The sequence below is a fragment of the Henckelia pumila genome, chromosome 4, assembly GCF_033568475.1.
Source record: "Henckelia pumila isolate YLH828 chromosome 4, ASM3356847v2, whole genome shotgun sequence".
Lineage (NCBI taxonomy): Eukaryota > Viridiplantae > Streptophyta > Magnoliopsida > Lamiales > Gesneriaceae > Henckelia > Henckelia pumila.
Window position 1 is genome coordinate 146,521,829 of NC_133123.1, and position 20,263 is coordinate 146,542,091.

At 36.8% G+C, this 20,263-nt stretch overlaps 3 protein-coding genes across 3 annotated transcripts; all 3 read right to left on the minus strand.

Moving 5' to 3' along the window:
- Positions 1-657: 657 nt before the first annotated feature.
- Positions 658-4,563, minus strand: LOC140866217 (ELF3-like protein 2). Its single transcript, XM_073271143.1, has 5 exons — positions 3,797-4,563; positions 2,840-3,026; positions 2,079-2,736; positions 1,918-1,969; positions 658-1,795 (listed from the first exon to the last, which is right to left on the minus strand). The coding sequence occupies exons 1-5, from the start codon at positions 4,037-4,039 to the stop codon at positions 908-910; spliced, it is 2,028 nt and encodes a 675-aa protein (XP_073127244.1). The 5' UTR covers positions 4,040-4,563; the 3' UTR covers positions 658-907.
- A 586-nt stretch (positions 4,564-5,149) lies between these two features.
- On the minus strand, positions 5,150-8,355 carry LOC140860065 (IAA-amino acid hydrolase ILR1-like 4). The gene is made up of 5 exons (XM_073262829.1): positions 7,884-8,355; positions 7,304-7,429; positions 6,499-6,813; positions 5,998-6,126; positions 5,150-5,728 (listed from the first exon to the last, which is right to left on the minus strand). Exons 1-5 carry the CDS (start codon positions 8,238-8,240, stop codon positions 5,321-5,323), a joined length of 1,335 nt encoding a protein of 444 aa, XP_073118930.1. The 5' UTR covers positions 8,241-8,355; the 3' UTR covers positions 5,150-5,320.
- Positions 8,356-10,383: 2,028 nt separating this feature from the next.
- Positions 10,384-17,703, minus strand: LOC140860064 (uncharacterized). Its single transcript, XM_073262828.1, has 10 exons — positions 17,271-17,703; positions 16,753-16,995; positions 13,249-13,410; positions 12,652-12,761; positions 12,169-12,277; positions 11,515-11,670; positions 11,302-11,417; positions 11,054-11,220; positions 10,803-10,933; positions 10,384-10,722 (listed from the first exon to the last, which is right to left on the minus strand). Exons 1-10 carry the CDS (start codon positions 17,649-17,651, stop codon positions 10,615-10,617), a joined length of 1,683 nt encoding a protein of 560 aa, XP_073118929.1. The 5' UTR covers positions 17,652-17,703; the 3' UTR covers positions 10,384-10,614.
- Between the last annotated feature and the right edge of the window lie 2,560 nt (positions 17,704-20,263).

Sequence of the window (20,263 nt, forward strand, 5' to 3'; positions counted from 1 at the left end):
ATGAACTGAATGATCCAGATTAATTTTTAATTATATTGTAAATGATAAATAATGACGACTTAGTTTTATTTTAGTATAATCTCTAAAAAAATAATTTTCGTATCTTTCAAAACAAATTAATTTTTAAAAATTAGTGTATTATTATATTTATTAAATTTTAAAAAAATAGATTTAATTCACCATGAAAATAATCAAATATTATATATGACCAACCAACAAATTGTTGCTACTATTTGAATTTCAATATAATGATAAAAAAATCCTCTAAGTTAAGTTTCTGACTGATATTTTTTTTTTGTGAATTGGGAATGATTTCCAATCAAGAACTTGTGATTGGAGAACTTGATGAATAGTTTAACTCTATAGTCTATAGCCTTTATCCACGGTAGAAATAAAGCCAATATTATTGATCTTGAAAGATGTTTACAAGTACAAGTTTTGATCTCTATAGTTTCTGATTTTAAACTCTCTCTCTCTCCCTTGGATCACCATGCAATCTCTTGTTTTTACAGTTGCGCGAAATAACTTGTGTCTCTCTTCCTCTGGTTGCACCTCTATGCATCTAAACTCGTGCTTCCAAAGGCACATTCTTCAACATTATTTGTTAGAATGAATACATGAAAAAAAATGTTATGTCCACCAAGAATTGAGCTGATACCAACTCTGAATAAGAGTGTTAGAGTGAGCACTCACATAGAAGTCACAAGCCGTTTTGGACTAAAATGGTTTACAGTGTCAACTAACACATATTGATGAGAGTCGTAATAATTCACTTGAGCTACTTGAAAAAACAAAAATATACTCGACTCAACTCTAAATTTCTCTTTGACCCAATGTGGCTTCATCAGGGGTATGGATAAAAAAAATAAAAATAAAAGGTTTTGATCAAGAAAAGCTTCAACAAAAGCTAATCTAGTCTCTTTCTTTCTTCTTGTATAGACCGGAAAATCCGAGCTGCTGATTCTGGTGCTGATTTGGGGTTGTGAGGCACAACCTTTATCGCTTGTATCCTCGGCTCATTGCTCGAATCCTTTGTGGACGGTGTGGTAGGAAAAAGAGGTAGCACATCTACTTCCAACTGCTCGGCAGGACTACTTGTTCTACTGCCTTCGGATCCATGAAGTTTTTCACCAACATCAGAAAATACACCACTCTGCTGGCTCGACCCATACGAGTTTTTCTGAGGTTCATGCAATGGGATTGCTTGCTTGATTTCAACATTTGAACCACCGGTACTCGGTACAGGCATGGTGTATTGTTGGAAATAGCTTTGCCGGAGTGGGACGCCAGAAAAACGTCCATTACTCTGATGGGTCAATGCAGGAACACCATAAGCTGTTCCACACACTGTGCTTAAACTTAAAGGTGTGTAGTTTCCATATACAGACGCCATGAAGCCAACAGATGGAGGACACAGCCCTGCATAAGGCTTGTAGATTAGCCCCTCGGAAGGAGATCTTACCGGAACTAGCCATTGATTTCCGGGTGGTGGGTAGAAACCCCAAGGTGCTAGTTTACCATCTGTGGGAGTGGATGCTGGTGTAGATGGTGTATTTGAAGCTGATGGCTGAGTAAAATGTCGTTTTTCAGCAGCGTTTAGGGGCGGTGGAAGCTTTCCATCCTTATCAGGATTTGACTTTACTGCATCTACTTTTGGTTTGGCGACAATCGGAGAAGGATCCAGAGGAGTAACAAAGAGAAGCTTATTCATGGGGGGGAACTTGATAGATGGCTTTTTGAGATTGAAATTGTTTTCGAATATCACTTCTGGTGATCCTGCTATTAGTTTCTGCACCTGTTAATATTATCACTTGGAGATTAGTAAATAACTAAATATATCATTCGAAGAGTGAAACTAACACAATTTGGACAGATGTGCCACAGAAGAACTGCTTAGTTGAACACAAGCGCACTTACCTTTAACAGTCTGTGCAACTCAAATATCTGAACCGCGAATATTTTTTGCTGACTGCAAAAAAATGAGTGCAACAGAAAGACTAAAAGTTCAATAAAACAGGAGGATAACCTCAAATCTGAACAACTTTTCTGCTGCAAGAACAAGCAACCGAAGTACTTACTGCGCAATTGTTCGCCTTGCTTTCCAGAAGAATCTCTGACCAATCACTCCTGCTACATCATCAGGAGTTAAATGCAGACCATGTATACAGTCTTCCACAGAAGTGTCTGAATTTTCTTGCTTCTTGCCAGTACTTCCTAAATTCATTGCGTCAGAATCCTTATCTTCATAACCCTCCCCAATCCAGTCAATCCCAGGTGGCCTATTGTTGTCGCTAAATCGTGAAAAGGAATATGTCGAATCATCCATTTCAGAAGCATGTCTTTTCCTCATCGTTGTTTCAGCCTTGTTCTCTTGCAGAACTACTTTACATTCTTGAAATGGTTGTGCATAAGAATCATATAATCTGCTAGAATCACAGATCAAGCTAAGGTCTCTAGTGTCCGTTGAGATTTTATTTTCACCAAGAGAGGTTGAAGTTGCATCTTCTGAAGTTTTCTCAACTATTAATATCATGGGTTTTTTTTCCTCTTCATCATCAATATTTTCAAAAAAATTACTGATTTTTGCAGTGTGATTTTGTTGAGCCGCAGCACATTTTGTCTCGTCTGGTTGATTCAACTGAATATTATGGAGTTTCCCAGAAGCAAATGAACTAAAGGTAGCATTTCTTTCATTATCCAAGCATAATTGAAGTTTGCAATAATTTTGTGCCTTATCTGCTCGAAAGAGGAAAACTGAGATAGTTAGCATCTACATCTCCAGACAAGTTAGCATAGCTATTATTGAAAGCTGGAAAGACCATAAGGCTGAAAGACTTACAGTCGTTGATCTGTGTTGAATTTCCCAAAACTCGGGGATTTGGATCATTTGTATTCCCTGAAGTCGGTGGCTCGGATTTCATTAATGAAATGTTCAAATTTAATCCACTAGAATAATTAATCATGTCCGCTGAGTGAGAAGATCCTGACAAACTACAGAGAGGAGGAAATGCTTTGGAATTTCCAGCCTGTTTTCATCAAGAATTTGAGAGACATCACGGAGAATGTTCGAGTTTGGGGAAGAAGTAAGGATAAAGAATTTGTTCTTTAATGAAATGTTCAAATATCCACTAGCATTCTTGGTAATCATTAGCTAAATAACAGGAAAAATTGTTCATTGGCAACGACTTGCCAGTCCATGAACCTTCGATTTCTTTGTTTCTAGCTTAAAACATTTTGCCTCCCTTTTTAGCATCCACTCAATTCTTTCCTAGAGTCGGATACTTGAAATAACATCCTTCGATTCTCGTAGAATAGGATATGATCGAGCAAGAAGGTAAATGAGGATGCTGATATATGTGTACTTGTGAATAATATCTTTGAAACACGGGAAGACTCAATAACTAGTACGGGACTGGTTCCAATGTGCTTGGGGGCGAAATCTCATTTTTTAGACAAGTGTCTCATAAAATATAAGTTTTTCAACAGAGGAAAGCGAGTGTCAAGTTCATTCACCTCTCGCTGAATCGAAGTACATGTAGCTATCCAAATGCAATCAATGTCAGCAAGTAATGACAATGCTGTTTCAGCTGTAAGATTCATGGGGTAAATCTTCCCTTTAAATGCCCAACGAATGCAAAGTTCACACATTTTGATGAACATACATAAACTTCAACCAAAGACACTCATGCAAATGATTCAAGCAAATCCTCTGATACAGACAAATGAACTCAATAGATAAAGATGAAAATCATGATAAAGGGAAAAATAATAAAGATCGGCGATTTTCATAGCTTACATTGCTTGAGGATGGTGGCTGGACATAGGTACTATATCCGTTACTCGGTTGAAGAGGCAGCAGTTTCATGGATCCAGACTTGCACCTCGGATTTTGAGTAGGTAAATTATGCTTATACTGTTCAGAAAGAGCCATTTTATTCCTCGGGGGGCCCCTTAGCCCTCCTCTATCAGCATCATTGACATGAAATCTGGGAAACAGAGGATGATCCATTTGTTTCCCTTCATCTATTACACCATTCATCTTACAATTATCTCAAAACTTGAACAAACAAATCCCACTTATGTCATATACAAATCCACCCTTACCAAGTTCTAAAAACAGCCAAAATTAAGGAACTGGAGATAAAATATGAAACTTGGGCAACCAATCGACCTCAGAACTCAGTTCACGTGGCTTGAATAGCAATGAGCAAAGCACGTGAAATGACAAGACAAAATCTATTCTTGAACGCAAAATCAAATCTTCAAACAAAAAGAGCACGGACTAAATATCAAGTTTCTAGGTGGGATATTTATTATTAACGCATGATCCCAGATACACTCACTTCAAGAAAACCCAACTTCCAACCAGTAAACTCACACGGGTAGGCCCCAAAAACAAGAAAACTATCCCATCACTTTACGAATCACCAAATGTAAAACAACCCCAGTTAAAAAAAACAAAGGCTTTTAACTGAAACCAATAAAAGAAAACGCAGCACTATATGGGACAGGAGATCATGTCATACAAAGTGAGAGACAGGTGGCTAGAGTTAAGGCCTTAATCCACAGGTGGAGAAGATAGATAGATGAGAATCAGCGAAGGACGAGGGTCACCTTAGAATCTCAAAAGATCGCAATGCAAAAAAGTGGAAGAGAGATAAATTTGTTGAGGAATTTGTGGGGTCGGTTTTTCGTTTGGAAGTCCCCAAAATGGAAATCTTCCTTGGTTATAGTTAGAGAGAAAAACGAAAGATATTGACTTTAGACTCTTTTTGCATTTCTTTTTATTTTATTTATCTCCATGCAAAAAGTATATATAAAGAGATATTTTAGAAAAATATTTCTATCACATGATTTTAATTATTATATTATAATATTAAAAATTAGAAGCAACAGTTTATTTGGTTATGATTCTAATTTTTTTAATGTAGAAAACCGAAGTCTAAAAATCATAATTTCTTCTTCTTCTTTTGTTTCCAATTATTAAAAAGCTTTCCATTTCTTTTATAATATATAATATTATAGCAGAATTATTCAATTTCTCCCTAACAAATTACAATAAATCAAGGTCCACTTGCTCGCTCTGTCCTCACGTGGTTGGGACAACATAAAGGTATATAGATATTTGTAACTTGTGACACCAAAGAAATGAATGAGAAATCTCCATACAGATAGTCTTCTTGTAGGTTGAATTCCCTTACATACACATAATTCTTCATTTTACAATATAATCATCAAAACTAAAAATCAGAATTTCCATTATTTTATGGTTCTTGATTCACTTGCAGTAAATTTTCAGAAAAGTTGATAAAAATGTGCATCACAACTCGTCGTGATAGTATCCATTATAAGTGGTTGTCTTGGTCTGGCTCTCCTCAAGGTATCTAACAACCAACGATGCATGAAATGCAGCACCAAAAGGAAGTGCAGCTTCGTTGATTCTGAAATAAGGCGAGTGAGCATACGTTGGCTGCTCCAGCGTTTTATCCTCCATTCCGAGAAAGAAGAAGTAACCAGGAATAATCTCTTGATAGAACGAGAAGTCCTCAGATCCCATTAATGGCGGCATATCTTTAATCCCGGTACTGCCTAACATATCACCTGCAACTCTGTGAAAGAGTTTATGCAGGCTGTCATCATTTACAGTAGGAGGGAAGAAGATCCTGTCTTTTGAATCAAAAGTTACGGTTGCATTGCATCTTTGTACTGCGGCTTGTCCAATAATAACCTATGAGCGATAGGAACAAGTTTTTATTATTCTCTCCAACTTGTATATATAACAAAGCAGAAGATACGAGTACAGGGAATGCAACCCGACTTTCGGCAGGAAAAAGTACAATTACAAGCTAGTGTAAAAAGGAAAAAGAGGCTGAATAGCATCAAAGAATTTCAGAGCTGCCAAATATTACGAGGTACACAGAGCAAGTCATACATATGTGAGGGAACAGGGACAGACGAGAAATGTTTCGATGGCTTAAAGCTACTCTGAGATGTTACCTCTTTAATTCTCTGCTTAAGTTGCTGTAAGCTCTCCCTTGAAAAGGCTCGGAAAGTTCCACCGATGGTAACTGAATCTGGAATGACGTTAAACGCAGAACCTCCTTGGAATTTAGCAACTGTAACTACCTGTACGATTGAATCTAGTAGTTAAAGTCATGCATTTAAGCTTCATCATTTAAGGAGTCAAGAAATTGACAGCTTTATCGATGATGAAAGATTCAGAAGATTGATGGTTTACTATATAATAAAACTGCATGGATTATATAGGGCATTAAGAATGCTTTTGACGTTTTGAGAACAATTCCAATTTATATAATGTTTCAGGGAAAATGTCGAATTCTAATCTAATTGGCAAAACAATCAGAGTGGTAACTATGGCATTTTCCAATTACAATTCACTAAGGAGGTTTAATCCAGCTTTTTTCAAGATTGCTTTCGGTCATCAAATTCTATCTGCAATAAAGTGCAGCCCAAACATATGTAGAGGCACGTGAGTACCTGAGAGTCAAGAGGATCAGCTTCTCGTGAGACAAGATGTTGTAAACTGACAATAACACTTGATGCAGCTAATATGGGGTCTATTGATTGTTGAGGAATGGCTGCATGGCCCCCTTTCCCACTTATTACGGCTTCAAAAAAGCCACTGCCTGCTAAAATAGGACCAGACCTTGACGCCACCTCACCCAATGGCAATAGAGTACTGGAATGGAGACCAAAAATGGCTTCCACATTCTGAAGTGCTCCAGCTTCTATCATCTTTTTGGCTCCACCACCTCCTTCCTCTGCTGGTTGAAAAACAAGAACCACGGTTCCCTGTTGTGATTCAGGAAGATTTCAGAAAAGTTTGACTCAATCATTCAGGAGGGATGCAGTTGATGGCACGAGGTCCATTTTAAAGTGAACTCACTGAACTGGCATCTGACTTTATTTTCAGTTTGTAATGGAAGAAAAAGTTTCTGAAACTATAATTTAATCCATACAACTTGGGATAGGACGGTGATGGATATAGCTACTCTAGTTTATCACAGGCTATTAACACATGTAACAAATTATATAGAATTCCAAAGCAGCCGAAAAAACAGAAACTAGAGAAACAAGATGTCGCAATGAATTGTCATATTGACTACAACAGAGTCATTAGACTATACTTATCAACTCCAACCTCGGCGGCGTATTAAGATAATCTACCACGTGCAAAGTACTTTCAGTGCTTGAAGTATCATTCAATACCAATGGAATAAATTAATCAAGTAAAACGAAAAATGAGAAAACCACAAAATCAAAAGGTGATGGAGACACAAACCTTCAAAGAATCACGATGCTCTTGAAGTATTTTTGCAGCACCCAGAAGCATTGCGACATGTGCATCATGTCCACAAGCGTGCATTTTTCCAGGATTCTTACTCTTGTGCTCCCACTCCACCAATTCCTATGCAAAATGAACTTGATAAACTGAGTAATAATACATAAAAGTAGCACATCTCTAGCACAAATCTTAAAGCCTCAAATTCGTAAATTCATCTTCACCACAGAAAGTGTCAACATAAAACTAATAATAATGAAGAAGAAAAAGTCTCAACATTAAATCAAACGGTTTAATAAACGGCATTTCAATCCTTAGAAGCAACAAGGGTCGTCAGTCGTCACCCATTATTTATAATTCATAATTTATAAATAAATAATAAAGAAAATTTTCAGAAAACCGAGATTCACAAATAAAAGAAGCTCTCCAGCTGAAAGCCTCAAATTCAGACATTGATCCAATCGGAGAAAAATTAAAATCAATACCAAACAGTAAAAATATCCAAGATTTTGATAAGAAATAAATAAATCGCAATCTATGACCTTAGAACTTCCAACAAAACATTAAATTCCATGCCAACCTGTAAGGAAAGAGCATCCATGTCAGCTCTTATTGCAACAAATGGAGGCTTTCCCGAACCAATAAAGCCGATCAAACCAGTACCTGCAAGAGGATACTTGTATTCAATCGCCATCTTTTCCAGTTCCTCTCTAATAAGCTTGCTGGTCTCAAATTCTTCATAGCCCAGTTCAGGATTCTCATGTATCTTCCTCCTAACGCTTACCATCCAATCAAAGACTTCAGCTTTCTTTGCAAATTGGAGGAATTTCAAGGGAATTTCAGAGACCTCCTTTGAACTAAAACTAAGCTCTGACAAAATGGGTTTGAATAAAATCAAGGAAATAATGGAAATCCAGAAAGCCCGCTTGGAATTCATAATTATTTGACCTCTTTCTCCCTCGATTCTCCTATCTATAAATCTTTAGCGTTTGCTTTCCTCTATTGGAATGGTGGGAGACTTCTCTGTGGTGAATGTGTGCGCCTCTGGTCTCTCTGCAGAGCTTAAAATGTGTGGAAACGTGTCAAAATAAAAATATTTGTTTTCACCACGTGATCAAAAAAAATATACAGTTTTGGAAAAAATATTTAAATTTTAAAATATTATGTATTCTATTTTTTATCTTACTATCTTACTTCCCCTAATTATACTAATTGAAATGTAAAAAAACCAAAACAAAAAGATAAAAAAGGTAATATTTTATTCTCACTATCACATTTTCTCAACCTCTCTCTCATGTTCATCACCACTATTATAAAAACATAAAACATTTCATTTCCTTTTATCTTTTTTTCACTCAAATTTTTCTTTCAATTATTATATTTTATGTAATTTTCACACACAAAAGTGTGCTTTTTTGCTAATTTATATAACATATGGACTTGGATCAAAATTTATGTCCTTATATTGCAATAAATCTTTCACTCACAATAAAAAAAATAAAAGGATTTTTTAAAGACAAAACAAAAGGTCTACATTTTTTTGAATGGTATTTATATTTATAGTTTTTTAAATTTTTAATTTGTTTAAATCCGTTATGTGATTTAATTAACTAATGAGGGCTCGTATTAACTCATAAAAAACTCATCTATATTTACCTAAGTTAAACTTTAAACCTTGATGATTTATCACAAATAAATTATGTGTTAAATAATTATTTTTAACTAATTATGTATCCAATTGAAACTTACACTAATATCCTTAATTTACTTGCCAAAAAAAATAATATATGAAAACCCCATTTAAAAAAAATTATATAACATGAATATAAATTTCAAATACTTTAAGATATATTAATACATTTCATTTAATTTTAATATACGAAAAATTCATTTAAAAATTATAAAACATGAATAAAAATTCTAATAATTTAATATATGATTAATACATTTCATTATATTTTATCTTTATACATGGAAAAAAATTTAACTCAATTATTAATTTTTATTTTAAAAAATAAATAATTTTTATACTCAATAATTTTGGTCAACATTCTTCAATAAAATCATAATCTCAATTTTACAAAAAAAAAAAAAAAAACTTAAAATAAGATTATATATTATAAACAAAGGGCAAAATTATAACTCGTCACTTTATAATAATATCAATCACAAAATTGATTCATCAAAGTAAACATGTGATTGTTTATGTATCATCATTTAACATCTTATAAAATTAGTTTAATAGTCTTAGTATTATTTATCTATATATAATTAATCTCACTAAGTAAACACAGTCTAACGGTACGCACGCGTATTATGTGAGCATAATTATTGTATTAATAAAATAATATTTTGTTATTAATAATTTTTAATAGTACATGATTGATTTAATTTGAAATGAAAAAAGTGTTAAATGATTTGTATAGAATGAGAGATTGAAAAATGAAATTAGGGAAAAGGAAAGTGGTAGAATTTGGAAGTTTGGGGTAATTATATAAAAAAAGTTTCATCAACACACCAAATATTTAATATTGAAAGTTGAACTTCAATATAGTACCATAAACGAAGAAACATAAAATTAAAAAAAAAAAAAAAAAAAAAGAGAGATTGATCAACACCACCACAAGTGTTTAAAAAAAAAAAAAAAAAAAACACCACCACAATGAAAATATCTAGGTGTGAGTCACTTTGTGGAAGTCCTTGTAATTGGAAAAGGATGAAAGTAATGTGAAAATGACTTGTTTGTATGTTATAATCCGGTTCCTGAAATTCGGAGAGTCAATATTTGAATGACATAGTTTAAATTTAATATGCTGACATTAGTATAACAAATTCATTCTTTAAAAAAATATATTAAGAACGTCGGGACACAAGTTAAGTTCAACCTAACATTAGAACATTGTATGAAGTATGTATCCAACAATCCCCGTTTAACGAAATATGTTTCTTTTGTAAACCAATGTATGTTCATGTTCAACAATAATGTCTTCCAATCCATGCTTCGAATAATGCAAGTGGTTTTATTTCTATTTCACCCATTTAAGAAGGATGGAGCACAGAGGACAAGGAACTCTAAGAGGAGAAAAATGCTATATTTCATTAACTAAGAACCACCATTTTAAATCCTCGTATAAACCAATGCTTAGCTAACCTAGTACGTCTCAGGATTAAGAATTCATTCTTTTACATATCAAGTTCTTAATTAGACCATGCACATTTTTCCCCCTGTGCGGTACCAGTAAAAGTCTCGAAAGAGTGGTGCCAAAAGTTCGAATTGAAGGGACGTATTTGGAGATTTGTGAAAGGATGGATCAACGAAGCTCCAACAAGCAAACACATTCAATGTGAGGCGTGTGCGGGAACATGTCCACAGGTTGCAAGCTTTTGAGTTCGTAGCATCCGCTGATGTTTTGTTCCGGCTGCATCCAAGTACAATTTTTGACATGGGGAGTCTCAAACCAATGATATAGCCAACTTTTGACAGACTAATGTCACTTACCACGCCATGGCAGAGATAATCAAGATCACGAGCACAAGTGGCAGGATTGCACGAAACGTAGACAATGCGTGCAGCCTTAAGTTTAAGCAGAAACTTGATCAATTTCATGTGCATACCTGGACGATTCGGATCTGCATCATTTTATACATTGTTACAGATGAAATAGTATGCAACATTGAGCCTTTCTTTCAAGATTATTGCACCCACATAAAGACATTATAGATGCATTGCAACTAATGAAAAAGATAAACCTGTAATGACCAGATCAGGATTGGGAAAATATTCTCCAAAGTTCTCATCAATTTTGTTGAGATCCCCTTGGACAAAAGTGGCGTTACATATGTTATTAATGCTGGCATTACGACGTGCATCTGATACGGCTTGATCAACAATCTCAAAACCATACACATGTCTCACCCTAAAGAACATGGAACAGGAATTGGGAAAAACAGCGGTAGCCAGGCTAATCATCAAATGGAATAAGAAAGGGAAATTTTACCTATTGGCAAGGGTAAGACCGATGGTTCCAGTCCCACAGAAGAGATCCAAAACTACTTCTGACCCATCTCCTTTCAGGCAGGCACACTCCTCAATTAGCTTATACAAAATCTCAGCCTATAAGGTGCCAATAGTCATGGATGTTAAATACTGCATCTTTAAGCAACAATACATATCTGTAAGCCAAAGCCGATATGTATGTTCAATTGCATACCTGATGTGTATTTGTCTGGAAGAAGGAGTTGGCTGAAATTTGAAAAATTAGTCCTCTCAAGCATTCAGTAATCGTCGATTTACCAAGGAGTGTGTGCTCCTCCTCTCCGACGGATGTGTTGCCCACAGAAGTATTTACATTGTTCATGATACTTACCTATAACCCCCAAAAAACGAAAAACGGACAATATGACAAACAATGGCCCATTAAGAAAATTCCAATACGTTTATACAGTTAACAAGAGATGGCTTAAAATGCATCTATCAAGCTGAATCAGCTCATTAGGAACCGTGGAAACTTATGCTAAAACATAGATAATCAACATAAAACAATTTCATATCAAATTCAAGTTAGGTTAAAATGTGAAACAGCATGCAATACCATGCATTCTTTTTCTCAATTAGCTGCCTTTCTAGAGATAAAGAACAACTTTAATTCAACAATCTTCTCGACTTCTTATGCTCTAAATTTATTGAAATGCACTGTTTATGAAGAAACACAATATCTCATCCAAAGTCTGGACAACGATCAAAGATAGAATTAATAAAGCATTTCAGAAATCTTCTGAGTAATTTTTAATTAGTAAAAGATAACGAATCGAAACCTCTCTTAAACTTCAGAACAATAGAAAACCCAAATTAGTCTACTTCTTACCACATTAGGTTGAGTTTTAAGTTTCTCAACAAGGGGAATCAGAAGCTCAGGCTTGTATGATGAAGTCACAAAATTAACCATTAGCTCAGGCCTACCGGTTTCCATATTCCTGAGACAGAAATAAAACAACTGAGCACAGAATTCTGAAGCAAAAAATTCATAACAAGTACAATTCACGTCGGAAGCTTCTTCAAGAATTTTATTTATTTATTTGGGTAAGATTTCAAGCCCAAAACATTAACAATGTCAGAAATCCTTATCTCATAAAGTATCACGACACAAAAATCAATTAGTGTCGCGGAAAAATATGAAAGAGTATTTAGATGATGCACGAGGACATAAAAAGGAATTGTGCAAGGGTTCTCTTCTAGAACTATTATCAAAGAAATAAGATGATAATCCATTTTTTGCTGATTCTTTTTGCACTACTGAGCCATTATCGCACTCCTATGTTAAAAGAGATTCATCACATGATGCCACTACCTGCCTGTTCTGAGCATCAAATGCTTCAAAAATCCATGATGGGAGTGCACATCATATGGAGATAGACCAAATTGTGGATCTCTCCAAAAATCTTGAATAGCTGCAAGGACCTAGAAATTAGAGATGAAATTTAAATGGAAAGCTACAGGTATATTATCGGGTAATTTGGTTCGTATCAACTATTTTGTTGCACCAAGCAAATAATGGAACAGCTGAATATTGAATAACAAAGGCATATGCATAATCAACACTAAACAGAAATTTAACACCTCGAAGAACACATTTTGAAAGACAAACCAGCCTAACATTTGTTTTATCATTGTCATGTAAGTCCCAGGGAAAAATTGTAAGAGAATTTGATTTCCTGAAAAAGAAAATGGTGAATGTGCGGGAAATGACATATAACAGAATTTTAATCAGCTGATGCACCAAGTGTTCATTATTACACTTGTTTTGCATGGTGCCTCATGACAGCTTGAAAATCAGAATTGTCCAGTAGCAATTGTACTTAATGTTTAGACACTACAAGATGATGAGCTTGAGATGGTAATGGCGGATAAACAAGCATCTTTAAGAAGAAAATCATAAACACCATACCTCGTTTGCTGGATCACTTTGTAATAGGCATTTGTTGATATTCAGAACCTTATCAAAAAATCCAGGAGCATGCAACCCCAAAGCATGTTCATCTTTTTCATCACATTTTTCCAGTAACTGCTCGGCAGGTACCCATTTTTTTGTGCCAAAGGAAAATTCCATCTACATCATGATAAAAACAAATAATAATTATTTAGCTCCTCCACCAAAATCCCTCTTCTGCCCTAATTTATGGTCATCCCATTTTTTGCCATCCTTCTCTACCCGAAGACGCTGAGCCTAAAGGAAATCTATGCATTAGAGTAGAATGACATTATTTTGAAAATCAGAAGAAAGGTGTTAAAATACTTGTTGCACTTGCACATGCTACTGGCATTTTCAATCTGAGATGTCCTTAAAGAAAGTGTCTAAATTGAGGAGGAATTTATCAGTGTATATGTGTAACACCCGGAAATTTTAAAACGTAAATCCGCATTCATAATTAGGAGAAATTAATTTTTAATTAAGGTTTAAATGTATTTATGTGATATTATTTGATTTATATGCATGATTTAATTTATTTTAGCATTTAACCCATAATTATGAAAATTCTAGATTTTTAAGGAATTTATTATTTTTGATCGCGTAGACGGGACCGTGGACGGACGAGATACCAAAATTCTTAGCCAAAAATATTTTATGAGTTTTATGAGCCTTAAAATAATATTTTAAGGTATTTTGTCAAGAAAATTTTAGTATTTACTTATATATTTATTTAAGAATTAATTTTTGGCCAAAATAAGTCATTTTAATGACTTTTATTGATCTTTAAAAATCCTTTAATATTATATTTCGGGATTTATTATTATATATCAGATTAGTAGGTATTTTTAAAAGTTTAAAATCTTATATTTATGTTATATTATCTACCTAATTAATTTATATTAGTTATTATCCTAAATCTACCCAAAATTAAACCCCAAAATCACTCCCTACCCTACAACTAATCTGATCAGCCGCTTCCAACCCCTTTCTCCAACCTTTCTCACGCCTCTTTTCCAGAAACACAGCCTCCATAGCCAATCAAGCAACTTCCTTTGGTGATTTTGGTCCGTTCATCGTCCCGGAGACCCGTAAACGCATCAATTTTCATTCAAAGATTTAAAGGCATGTCTAAAACTTTTATTTGACCATCATATAAGCTATTATTCATGCATGATATTTTTATTTCAGAATTATTCATGAATATTTCGAATTTTATGGGAGTTTTGTTGCTTGTTGCATAATTTGGTGGACTCATGGTCATACTCACGTTTTTAACCAACATGGCTCGGTCCAGAGGCTAGGGCTCGAGTCAGAGGGATCCTAAGGTGCCTTAGGGTCGAGCTGGGTCCAGTGGTTCAGGCTGGTTCACGGCTGGGTACAAGCTGGTGCAAGGTTTGGTCATGGAGGGCTTGTTTAGGGTTCTTGGGAAGAGGCCACGGCTGGTTCATGCTAGGCCATAAACCAGCCGAGCCATGGCATGGTTCGAACCGGCAGGACCATAAACCAGCCGAGCCATGGCATGGATCGAACCGGCAGGACCCTGGGAAGGTCCTGCCGGCGGCGGTCCGGCCAATTGTAGCCGGACCGAAGGGCTGCTGCCCCTCTCCCCAAAGGGAGAGGGAAAGGGGGGTGTCGGGTTTGGGCTGGGTCGGGTCTGGGTGGTCCGGGTCGGGTCTGGGTGTAGTGGGTCGGGTTAGGTCGGTCCGGGTCCGGGTTAGGTGGGCCGGGCTTGAGCCTTTTAATTTTTTTAGTAATTTATGTTTTAATTGGTTTTTGGGCCAATTAATTAGAAATAAAATTATTTGGGCTTCCAAATAATTTTATTTGGGCTTTCAAAATTATTTTAAGTTAGCCCGATGATTTTTATGGGCTTGTGGGTCCATAGGAATTTTTGGGCCAGTCAGTGATTTTATGGCCAGTTCAGGAATTTTTATGAATTAATTAGTTAATGGGCCTAAATATTTTTATTTAAGCCCAATAACATTAAAGTATTTTATTTTAGTAAAAATTATAATTTTTAAAATTATTTATGAATTATGGGGTTAAGTTAGATAATGGGCTTTAAGTCAGTTAAGGGGTATAGTAGAGAGACCAGCAGACTGGACCGAAACCATGAAAAATCCCTAAGTCCGAAATATATATTTAATTATTTTAGTGCATGAAAATATTTTAAGTATAAGTATATATTATGACAAACTAATTAAATATATATCAAGGACAAATTTTCAGTGCATGCATTCATGAAATTTTACATGCTTATGATTATGAATGTGTTGAGCAATAAAATATTTTCATGATGGAAATTGAAGTAGTGTGACATAAGGGTGGTTATCCACCATATGATTTATGAGGTAGTTTACTACCATAGGAGGTGATTTATCACCGTCACGTACGTTGGTTCATTAGACTGATCAGTCGGCACAGATAAGCGTCACACTTACGGATAAGACCGTAGACTGCTTCAAAAATACCATGCTCAACTATGTTATGTATGATGAAGAAAGATGATGTTTATGCTTAAGATTTATGATTCAACATTTATGTTATGAAAAATGTTTCCATGCATGCTCATGTATCATGTATATGTATTAGTATGATTATGTGATGCGTTATTTTAAACCTTGATATCCAAGTTTAGACATGTTGAGCCCCTAGGCTCACTACGCTTATATGGTGCAGGTGAGTCAGATGATACTTATGTAGCTCCTACCGGTGGTGAGGATGTATGAGCTCACGGAACAGTGGCCCCGTGACCGTTGCAGTTTTTAGATGATGTTTTAAGATACATTTATTTTTATGACGTTGAGTTTTTAAAACAAGTTGCATATTTCTATTTTATTATTTCCCCATATGAGAGTTTCAAACATGTATTATTTACTATTTTTGTTTCATACATGAAACCCTTTTTAATTATTTATTTGTTTATTTTTATTTAAGTTATTACTAAGAAGTAGTATTTTATTTTAAATGTGATACATATATGTATGGGCATATATGTATTGTTATTATTTTTTTAAAAAAAAAAAATTCCGCATTTAAGTTTAAAGAGTCTTAGATGTTTCAGTATGTGCTTGATCTCTCAAAAGACATAGATCGCAAGCACCTAGTAATCATCAGATTACAAGCATTCTCACAAAACCGTTGCCGAGGAACACATTCAATGCTCTAAATCCAAGCTTTGCACATATATTTACTGCTCAGCTTGAGGAGTGTATATAATTTGAGTTCAAATTATACAATGCGTTATTAATTAGCCTGTTTCCTTTATCATAGATGACGGAAGATAAGTTATTAGTAGTTCTACTACGGGAGTTGACGCGTATAAAATATTAGTGTATATATTGTTATAACCTCAGTTTTTTAATACAAGAAAAAATCTTGGTTCTCAAAAATTTTAACAGTACTCAAAACTACTAAAGTTGTAACAAGTTCCTCTAGCCAAAATCAACAACCTTTACTAAGGGTGATGTCTTTACTAACCTTGTTTCGATAATGGAATTGGATATCACAAGGAACAATGGGCTTCATGATGCCACCCATTTCCAGGTCTTTACCAGAAAACTTGCCAACATGAACAATCAACTCGTGCACCTGTTGCTCCTTTGCCCTCACTTGGACTTCATACAACAAGTTCTGCGTTTTACAACCTCCACAATGTGACGAATATTCACAAGGTGCTTCTACATAGTCCCAGTGTGGAGTAATCGTTTCCAGTTTCTTCACCTGCCACCCTTGCAGTTGCCAACAACAACAGTAAGCCGACTAGACATTTCATCAAACAGATCAATCACTCGTTACAAAACGAAATACTACAAAGACATCCTTTAAATTCACAGAAAGATAAGCCAACTTAATCAGCTCAAGTATCAACAATTTCACTTCACATCAAACATTTTATAAGCATATCAGCTGTTGAACAAGTAATCAATTTGAACTGGACGGACAATCACCAAAGATAATAATAATAATTATAAACATATATATATGAGTAGATAAACCTCGGCATAATTATCTTTCTTGCGGGTGACACGACCAATGAACTTCTCGCCTGGCAATGCGCCATCGCACATAACTACATAACCAGTGTCAGCGACTTTGCACACGCCCCTGCCTTTGAAAGCCAAGCTTTCGCAGACTAGCTCTAAAGTCTGGCCTCTCTTAGGGAAATACGAAGCTTGAAACTTTTCCGGTTTACTAGTCGTGCGAAGTTCGGGTGTAGCAGCGGTGGCAGATTCTTCTTCAGAGTGTTGGACTGAAGAAGAAGAAGAAGAAGAAGAAGCGACGAGTGTGGAGAGCACACGAGATGTACAGCGGAGGCTTCTCAGCCACGGCCGATGGTGGAGAAGACGCAGGCCGCCGGAGGGAGTGGGCGCCGCCATTCGCCGACTGTAATTACTATGGTTTCCGATAAAAATCGATTCCCTTACATTATCGACCGCTACCCAACCTTATATTTCCCAATTATTATTTTTATTTTTATTTTTATTTTTATTTTTATTTTTTTAAAATGTCGAGTTTCCTTTAAATTATACAAATCTAAGTAAAATTTAGTACTAAAAATTAAACTGAAAACATATTTTTGATTTTTAATATTACATCATGATACCCGGAGGAGGAAGCCACCTCAGCTCATGATGACCCTAATATAAAAGGAACATCCCTAATCAACCAGAACTGGTTCAGGAGCTCATCTCGTGAGCTCAACCAAGCTCCTCCACCATCACCTCCAGCTTGGGTCGGGAGCTCAGCTCGGGAGCTCAGCCAAGCTCCTCCACCATCACCTTCAGCTCGGGTCGGGAGCTCAGCTTGGGAGCTCAGCCAAGCTCCTCCACCATCACCTCCAGTTCGGGAAGGAGCTCAGCTCGGGAGCTCGGGAGCTCAGCCAAGCTCCTCCACCCTCACCTCCAGCTCGGGAGCTCAGCCAAGCTCCTCCACCATCACTTCCAGCTCGGGTCGGGAGCTCGGGTCGGGAGCTCAGCTTGGGAGCTCAGCCAAGCTCCTCCACCATCACCTCCAGTTCGGGTCGGGAGTTCAGCTCGGGAGCTCGAGAGCTCAGCCAAGCTCCTCCACCCTCACCTCCAGCTCGGGTCGGGAGCTCAGCTCGGGAGCTCAGCCAAGCTCCTCCACCATCACTTTCAGCTCGGGTCGGGAGCTCTGGAGTTCATCTCAACCCCGATATCAGTAGGGAGTTAGCTTAGTAGAGGGGTTGGACAACCTTGATTAGCTAGCTAAGATGTTAGGATCAGTGTTCAGGTTGAGTTCAGGGGTTCAGCAATAACTTACTCATCCCTTTTCCATATGACCCCAGGGAGAGCAGCAGTATAGCGTCCTCATGATTACAGTTCAGCTCAGATTAAGTGTATTGTTATTTCCTTTGTCAGACAAGATTCGGGCGAGATCTCAGCCTAAATATTCGGGATTGTGATCTCGGGATTCGCGGATTCTTGATAAGGAAGGTAGGCGCTAAATCCGGAGCTCTCTCCTATAATGTAGTGACCCTTACCCGGATCACCTACTAAACAGAACTTAGGCATACAATTAACTTAATAAAACAGATATCAGAATAAAACTGCGGAAACCAATAACATTATACAATCCCAAGAAAAGGAATCTGTAATTATCCAAAAATATACAACCAAATCGAATAGCTGTATAAACCCAAAACAACAGTAATAAAGCCTAGACGAAGCTCCAGCTGGCCAACCACTGACTAGCCCCTCCTGGATCCACCCTCCTCGTCCAATCGCAAACCTGCCCCATGGAATAGGGTGTCCAGAAAATACAGAGTGCGAGACGTGAGCATAAAACGCTCAGTGCGAGAGTATGAGTATACATGCATGCAAAGTGAACTCCCTATAGACTCGAGGTCAAGGATCAGATAACAGAGACAGACCGGGCCCTGGTATGTAGCACGCTGTGCCGTCGCTTCAGGAGGTGGCTCCCATACCGAGATAACCGTGGAAACACCGGACCCAAATCGATGGAAGTCCATCCACTAACAGGATAGGGTACAACCCTACTAACAGACATCTCGAAGGAGATACAGCAAGATGCAAATGAATGCAGCATAATATCATGGCATATAAATCATGCGGTCACATAATACATGCATACTCAGTCAGGATATCTCGAACAGTACTTTCGTACCTCAAATACCAGGTAGGCACTACCAGCTCTAAGTCCAAGCCTAAAGTCCGCCTACACAGCGAAATGATACTACTATCATTACAGTGCTCTAAAAGCCTTAACTAAGCTATTGCATACTCCTAAATATTTATAGGAAGCAAAAGCTATACCTTCGTCCGTCGTTAGCCCTTTGATGTCGATGCCTCCAGAACTTGGGCACAACTCCGCTACGACTATCGAACGCCTCTCCGACCTCCGGAACAAGCCTAAGAAGACTAGAACAGCTCGAATATGACTGGAAATAGAGAGGAAATCCGGAATTGGCAAGGAGAAATGAAATCTCGGCCTTCTATTTATAGACAACGATCGGAGCCTCCGATCCTCGATCGGAACGTCCGAACCTGGATCGGAACGTCCGATCCTGCCATCGGAGCTTCCGAAGATCCTGATCTGCCACGTGTCAAAATATCACTTGTTGACTCCGGATAGGGGTGATCGGAGCCTCTGGTCCTGATCGGAGCTTCCGATCCAGCCACACGTCATGGATGATGTAATATCATCGGTGCCTCCGATCCCGATCGGAGCTTCCGATCGTCCCTTCGGAGCTTCCGATCCGTCCAATCCCCAATTTATTTAATTAGCATTAATCCTTTAATTACTCAATTAGGGTCCGGGCTACTACATTCTCCCCCACTTAAGATATTTCGTCCTCGAAATCAGATCTTAAGTACCGAACGCAAATACCGAAATCAGAAACATTCTTTATTCAAATCAAACGTTTACAGAGTTTGCAACTGAATACAACTTAAAGAATGAAATCAAAACAACTCAGGATGGTCTTTACGCATCCTGTCCTCAAGCTCCC